The sequence below is a fragment of the Electrophorus electricus genome, chromosome 15 (genome assembly GCF_013358815.1).
Source record: "Electrophorus electricus isolate fEleEle1 chromosome 15, fEleEle1.pri, whole genome shotgun sequence".
Taxonomy (NCBI): domain Eukaryota; kingdom Metazoa; phylum Chordata; class Actinopteri; order Gymnotiformes; family Gymnotidae; genus Electrophorus; species Electrophorus electricus.
The window spans coordinates 18,006,622-18,014,216 of NC_049549.1; the positions used below are offsets into that span (position 1 = coordinate 18,006,622).

The following is a 7,595-nucleotide window of genomic DNA, read 5'->3' on the forward strand; positions in this document are numbered from 1 at the left end:
GTCTGTGGTTTGTTCTCCCCAAATTTGTTGTTTCTTTAATTTCATTCAGAATTTTTACCCAAACGAGGGTTATAATGCAACATATTATTACCCAGTGCAGGTGTTGCATGTTATTAGCATGCATAACAATCAAAACAAAAAACCACGTGTGTGCTACTCTGCTGGTGGACTCAGGAATAGTTGTAGATTCCGCACTTTATTTTAGGGCTGTCGTGATGTGTGGGTCAGTGGATCCTGGACTGAAGCTCACTGTTTTATTACTGGGTCATCTCAGGACAGCACTGCTTCATACCCGTGATGGCGTAGGTTTGAGCTACAGTGTGCGCTTGGCTGTGCCCCAGTGCAGATGTTTGGGCCTCGTCACTCTCGCATACTTTTCCTTAACAAGGTTCTTTCAGCGTCACTTAAAAAGCTCCGGCGTCAGAGCCATTAAGGATCTGACTGTCTAATGGCAGTGGAGAGGAAGTGCTTTTGTAACGACCCCGCACTCGACCTGCTCTTCTCATCACGAGCTCTTGGAGTCGTTTACAGACTGGCCTGATATTACTGTACCGTCAGGGCGCAAAATGGTGGAAAGATCAACAAGGAGATAATTAGCTGAGGCTTCAGACGGGAATCATTGTGGGAGATTACCGCGACTCGACTTCGTGTTTGTTAACTGTTCTGATAGTACTGGCCCAGTGCGGTACAGGCCGATTGCTACGGTGAGCATATGAACACAGTAGCAGTTATTTAAACGTTCTGATGAAGGAAGCATTAGTCAGTGAATGTAAATCCTTCTCGTGAGAAATAATGCAGGCCAGTTCAACACACACAATGTGTACCAATAAAATCGCAGTCGTGCGCTGTCAGAGACCTTCCAGAGGACACTGTGAGACCACTCCAAGGCCACTGTCTCCTGCGTTAGGTGGGACTGAACCTCACTCTCACTCTGTCAGAAGTGATCAGCCAGCGATCGGCTCCTCGGCTGCTTATACCTCTGGGGCAGATAGCCGGAGCCTGAGGGGTACTGTGTGGACGCCAGAAAGCTTTGGCAGCCGCTGCCCCTATTCACACCCGCCACACAGCCTCACTGTGGGCACGTCGTGCCATGCTTGTGTGGGAATCAGAAGCCTGGCAGTTCTTGTCCTCACTGAGAAGACGTATGTTTTGGTTAACACGCTCTACAGACTCGCCCGTCTTTTTGTTGGCGTTTGTTTTGTTTTGGGTTTTTTTTGGTTTTTTTCTCAAGCCAGTCTACCCTTCATGGACGAGTGACGTGAACACTCAGGGCTGCCTGGGCACACACGCTGCCTGCTGCGTTCTCACAGTCTGTTTGTACACTTGTGTGAGTCAAAACAGTAGTTGAGGTCACTTAATGACGGAGGCCCGGTGGCTCAGCCGCTCAGAGAACGCACAGTCCAGGCCAGCGCTCTTCCTCTTCGTCCTCTTCCTCTCCTGTGTCCAAGTGCCCAGCTGCAGACTTAATGAGACGGTTGGCCCTGGACTCCTCCTTGCCTGGACAAAGCCCCCTTGTCACCTTTAAAGGGGGGGGTCTGGCAATGGCATCTGAAGTCAGGGGGTTGGAGCACAGAGTGGACACCCACCCAGAGCCTCCACCCTCTGGGTGTCACGGATGCAGTAGGGCGGGAGCAAGCGTACAGGCACTGCTGGCCAGAGAGGTGGGATCTGAGCTCCTCCAGCAGCTCCACTGGGATGTGCCTGCAAGGCAGACTGTTGCCACCATCAATAATGCAGTGATATCACTTCTTGCATTAAGAGCTTCGTCATTTTCTCCTATTCGGTTCTTTTGCCCTGTCTGACAGTTTAAAAACATCTGGAGAAACGACTCCCTGTTTGTTTGTGTGTGGGGTTTCACTTCCAGCCACACTGAAAAGAGGAAGTCAGCATGTCACCTCTTTAAAGCTCTTTAAATGGCTGGTGGGGTTCTTCTCTCTGGTGGGAGCGGAGGGCCCAGGGGGGTCTCCTTGTCTGACGTGTGCAGCAGAGCGAGTGCCCAGCCACTATGGCCGCACACGTGTCGTGTGTTGTATAAGCAACAGATGGCTGATGGAACAGTTTGTCTGACCTCCATAGTTCCACAATGGCCAGCATAGGCACACGGGGGGGTGTGTGTGTGTGTGTGCGTGTGTTTGTGTGTGCGCACGCGTGCTCGGGCTCAGATGAAGCGTATCGTATTCCTAGCTCGGGGTGTGTCGGGCGTGCCATGCCCTTGTGTGTCATTGTCTCCTGGGATCTCCTTGGCGACGACCCCGTGAGCCCCCAGTGAGGCCTGGTTAGCACGCTAGCAGCCTGCGCTGAACCCTCCCTTCCTCCCCCTCGTCTGCAGGCTGTGAGCATCAACAAGGCGATCAACACGCAGGAAGTCGCCGTCAAAGAGAAGCACGCCAGGAATATCCTTTGGCTCGTAGCTGAGGAAGAGGAGCTGCTGTTGCCCCACTGTAGTTTGCTCTTTGTTTTCACATTACACTTTGACCTACATTTAAAGGGCTGGGACGGGTGCCGTATAAAAGACACCTTTAATGATTATCTGCGAGAAGGTGTTGCAGAACACCTCGGTGCAGGTATACGCTGACTTCAGATCAGCCGAGGAGTGTCGACCCTTTTCTGTGGATTTTTGAGTCTTAAAGTAAATGTGTGAGTGTGTTAAGTGTGAGTTTGTGTCCTAGTGAGCTGGTGCCTGTGATTCAGAGCACGTTTTCCCCAGAGGTCCATTTAACCCTCAATCGACTCATTCATTAGTCATTCTAGGTGCGTTTGCTGGTGCCCCTTGCAAGGCACAGTGGCCGCACACTGCTGCTTTGGTGTGTGTGAGCATGTGTCCTTGACTGCCCTCCCACCATGCATTCTGGGCACGCACCATGAGAAGGGGGCCCACACGTTCTGGGCGGCGGTCAGCCGTCTGCCCCTGTCCAGCAACGCCGTCATCTGCTGGAAATTCTGCCACGTCTTCCATAAGCTGCTGAGAGACGGACACCCCAATGTGAGTACCTGCCTGTGTGTGTGTGTTTGTGTGGGTGGATGGTGTTTTTTGTCTGTGTGTGTGTGTGTGTGTAGTGTTTTTTTGTCTGTGTGGGTGTGTGTCTGTATGGCTGGTGTTTTTTGTGTGTCTGTGTGTGGGTGGGTGGTGTTTTTTGTCTGTGTGGGTGGGTAGTGTTTTTTGTGTGTGTGTGAGTGGGTGGTGTTTTTGGTCTGTGTGGGTGTGTATCTGTGCGGCTGGTGTTTGTGGTGTTTTTTGTCTCTGTGGGTGGGTGGTGTTTTTTGTCTGTGTGTGGGTGGGTGGTGTTTTGTATGTGCTTGTGCCTGTGTGTCCAACTCCACGGTCCAACTCAACTCTCAGCCTGTGATCACTGAAGATAATGGTGTCATATGCATGTTGAAGGTCTGATACATACACACACCTGCAGGAGAGAGTGGAGTGTGATGCTCGGGTTGTCATTCAGACTCCTCTCTGTACTGTAGTGCGGTTGAGTTACAGTTCCTTGTGTGTTGTTCAGCGCCGTGTGTGTGTGTGTGTGTGTGTGTGTGTGTGTGTGTGTGTGTGTTCTCAGGTTATTAAAGACTCTGTGCGGAACAAGGCTGACCTGAATGATATGAGCAGGATGTGGGTAAGTGGCTGGTGACACACAGTGCAATTCAAATGTCAGGATACACTCCACATGATCAAATGACCACTAAGGACTGGAAAAGGTGCTGGTGTCCTGATCGCCCAGCGTCCTGCTATGTGTCAGGTGTCCTGATCGCCCAGCGTCCTGCTATGTGTCAGGTGTCCTGATCGCCCAGCGTCCTGCTATGTGTCAGGTGCCCTGATCGCCCAGCGTCCTGCTATGTGTCAGGTGTCCTGATCGCCCAGCGTCCTCCTATGTGTCAGGTGCCCTGATCGCCCAGCGTCCTGCTATGTGTCAGGTGTCCTGATCGCCCAGCGTCCTGCTATGTGTCAGGTGCCCTGATCGCCCAGCGTCCTGCTATGTGTCAGGTGCCCTGATCGCCCAGCGTCCTGCTATGTGTCAGGTGCCCTGATCGCCCAGCGTCCTGCTATGTGTCAGGTGCCCTGATCGCCCAGCGTCCTGCTATGTGTCAGGTGCCCTGATCGCCCAGCGTCCTGCTATGTGTCAGGTGCCCTGATCGCCCAGCGTCCTGCTATGTGTCAGGTGCCCTGATCGCCCAGCGTCCTGCTATGTGTCAGGTGCCCTGATCGCCCAGCGTCCTGCTATGTGTCAGGTGCCCTGATCGCCCAGCGTCCTGCTATGTGTCAGGTGTCCTGATCGCCCAGCGTCCTGCTATGTGTCAGGTGTCCTGATCGCCCAGCGTCCTGCTATGTGTCAGGTGCCCTGATCGCCCAGCGTCCTGCTATGTGTCAGGTGCCCTGATCGCCCAGCGTCCTGCTATGTGTCAGGTGCCCTGATCGCCCAGCGTCCTGCTATGTGTCAGGTGCCCTGATCGCCCAGCGTCCTGCTATGTGTCAGGTGCCCTGATCGCCCAGCGTCCTGCTATGTGTCAGGTGCCCTGATCGCCCAGCGTCCTGCTATGTGTCAGGTGCCCTGATCGCCCAGCGTCCTGCTATGTGTCAGGTGTCCTGATCGCCCAGCGTCCTGCTACATATTGTGTGTCCTGATCGCCCAGCGTCCTGCTACATATTGTGTGTCCTGATTGCCCAGCTCAGAAATGTCAGAGGATGTTTGATTGATTGTCTGTGTCTGTGTGTCTCTCTGTGTCTCTCTGTGTCTCTGTGTGTCTGTGTGTGTGTGTCTGTGTGTGAGTGAGAGAGAGAGAGAGCGTCTGAGCCACAGCTGAGAGCATCTAAGTTTTAATTAGCAAATGCTGAAATAGATTCAGCTCTTTGACTTTGATAACACATTCGAGTGGTCTGTTACTGAGCACAGTAAGACTTGACCTGCCCCTCAGGCTGGGGGTCTGATGTGTGATTTGACCTGTCCCTCAGGCTGGGGGTCTGATGTGTGATTTGACCTGCCCCTCAGGCTGGGGGTCTGATGTGTGATTTGACCTGCCCCTCAGGCTGGGGGTACAATGTGTGTGGTGACTCCTGCTCCTACAGGAAGGTCAGGAACACGCTGAGACTTCCTTTATGAGGAGGCGCACGAGCAGTCTGTCACTCGGCTCTTAGCAAATATGAGTGCCAATCAAATATCAAAACGTGTGTTCTCTCTCTCGCGCGCGCGCGCACACACACGCATGTGCGCAGGGTGTGACAGCACATCTTTGATGTTGTCATCCTTTCATCTCTCTCTGCTGTGTGTGGCCCAGGGTCATCTGAGTGAGGGTTATGGGAAACTGTGTAGCATCTACCTCAGACTGCTCATCACCAAAATGGAGTTCCACATTAAAGTGAGTGAAGTTGTCTTTCTGTCCCTCTGCTCCGCTCACCAAACTGCTCTTCACCTGTCCAGCCGTTACCGAGCTCCCCTGTGGTGGTCGTAAACCGCTCTGTTACGTTAATGCCACGTTTCCCCCCCCCCCCACGGCAGAATCCTCGTTTCCCTGGCAACCTTCAGATGTCAAACCGACAGCTGGAAGAGGCGGGAGAAAACGATGTCAATAACTTGTGAGTAGTGTTTTGGTTTGTCTCGCATGCGAGTGTGGTGTGCAGATGCTCGTTCTGGGAACACCGTGGTGGGGTCGTGTCCGTGTGTCTGGTTTCCATCTCGTTCACACTCTGCTCTGTGTTTCAGCTTCCAGCTGACTGTGGAGATGTTCGACTACCTGGAGTGTGAGCTCAGTCTCTTCCTCGGTGGTGAGTGTTAGAACTCGGCTCTGCGCTCTCTGACCTGCAGCTCAGCCAGGGATCAAGCTTCAAACCCTCATCTGTGGATGGAGTTTGTGTGTGTGTGTGTGTGTGTGTGTGTGTGTGTGTGTGTGTGTGTGTGTGTGTGTGTGTGTGTGTGTGTGTGTGTGTGTGTGTGTGTGTGTGTGCGTGCATGAGAGATTAACAGTCTCACAGGACCTGCAGGCAGGCGGGAAATGATATATGGTGATGAATATGAATGAGGTTCCATTAAATCTTAGGGACGATTAGAGAAAAGATGCTGAGATTCACTCAGGCTGTGTGGAGAACTAATGAGAAATGATGAGATGATGTCTTCAGATCTCATTTGCATATGTATGTGGACAGTTTTATTGAGTGTGTGTGTCTGTCTGTGTGTGTGTCTGTGTGTGTGTCACGCGCGCGTGATCAGTGTTCAGCTCTCTGGACATGTCCCGCTCCGTGTCTGTGACAGCGGCTGGTCAGTGTCGTTTAGCTCCTCTGATACAAGTGATCCTGGACTGCAGTCATTTATATGACTACACCGTCAAGCTGCTCTTCAAACTACACTCCTGTAAGATCTCACGCACACGTATTCACACACATACATAAACATGCATGCACACACACACACACACATGGACAGACACAGGCTCTAAATATTACTGTTTTTACTGTTTAAATTTGCCTTTAAACAATCTTAGTTATTTTGTACTTTTTGTGTTAAAACATTATGTAATAAGGAAAATATTCTGGTGGGAATGTTAAGTGCATGTGCGCTCACACACACAGCTGAGTCTAGTGTGTCTGAGGTCATTACTGCAGTCTTGGTGTCTCGCTCTCTCTGTCTTGCTTTGGCTCTCAGGTCTTCCAGCAGACACCCTTCAGGGTCATAGGGATCGCTTCCAGGAGCAGTTCAAAAAGTGAGTGTCCCTCATTCTGAAAACTGCAGAGGCCTTCGGTGCTCCGGTTCGGTGCTCCGGTTCGGCTCTGTGCTTGCCTTCTAGAGTCCAGCAGCATTAACCACAGCTCCTATCGTATACATGAGGAGTGCGGTCACAAGCCTTTCTACAGCTGACACTCTTACACAAGTCACTGTGTGCTGTTTACACTCCACCTCTATCCCCCTCTCTCTCTCTCTCTCCATCTCTATCCCTCTCTCTCTAAACTCTTCATAGGCTGAAGAGCCTGTTCTATCGTTCCAGTAACCTGCAGTATTTCAAAAGGCTGATTCAGATCCCTCAGCTTCCTGAGGTAAGCCCACTGGCCAGACAGTGGGGCCAGGTGAAGTGGGTGGGGGGTTGTTATCCTCAGATCTGCTTTTGGCTGTGGGGACAAACTCGCCTGTCCGTGCTGACAGAACCCGCCCAACTTCCTGCGTGCGTCCGCCCTGTCTGAGCACATCAGCCCCGTGGTGGTGATCCCAGCTGAGGCGTCTTCCCCCGAGACCGAGCATGTGGTGGAGACAGAGGACCTCGTGGACATGGACGTCCCCGTGCTGCAGGTGCCGCACGCGCGCGTGCACACACACACACACACACACACACACCGTGCTGGTGCTTACCGAGTGCTGTGTCTGCAGGCCACGGGGGAGAGCAGGTTCGACGACCTCTTTGGCATGTCCGCCTCCACGGACCGCTTCAACTTCAACGGGCAGAACGGCGTGCGCAAGGACGACAAGTAAGACAGGAGACAGGAGTGGTCGACCCTTTAGACGGGAAACGCCGTCGACTTTTCCCGTCTAAAGGGTCGGGGTGTTGTAGCGCCGTCCTCCCGCACTGGGCATTCCTGCTAAAACTCTGAGCGGAACACACGCACAGTGTGATGAGAGGAG

General features: G+C 52.7%; 1 protein-coding gene across 4 annotated transcripts in view; it reads left to right on the top strand.

The window, feature by feature from the left end:
* hip1 (huntingtin interacting protein 1) overlaps positions 1-7,595 on the top strand; it is a 31,421-nt gene that overhangs the window by 11,085 nt on the left and 12,741 nt on the right. For 3 of the 4 annotated variants that reach the window (XM_035534060.1, XM_035534061.1, XM_035534062.1), the window contains exons 2-12: positions 2,330-2,393; positions 2,841-2,983; positions 3,552-3,608; positions 5,266-5,346; positions 5,487-5,563; positions 5,691-5,752; positions 6,195-6,335; positions 6,627-6,684; positions 6,940-7,015; positions 7,122-7,265; positions 7,344-7,441. In XM_035534060.1, the coding sequence (XP_035389953.1) occupies positions 2,330-2,393; positions 2,841-2,983; positions 3,552-3,608; positions 5,266-5,346; positions 5,487-5,563; positions 5,691-5,752; positions 6,195-6,335; positions 6,627-6,684; positions 6,940-7,015; positions 7,122-7,265; positions 7,344-7,441 (1,001 nt within the window). The remainder of the gene's footprint in view (positions 1-2,329; positions 2,394-2,840; positions 2,984-3,551; positions 3,609-5,265; positions 5,347-5,486; positions 5,564-5,690; positions 5,753-6,194; positions 6,336-6,626; positions 6,685-6,939; positions 7,016-7,121; positions 7,266-7,343; positions 7,442-7,595) is intronic. The other variant, XM_035534063.1, reaches the window with a different exon arrangement.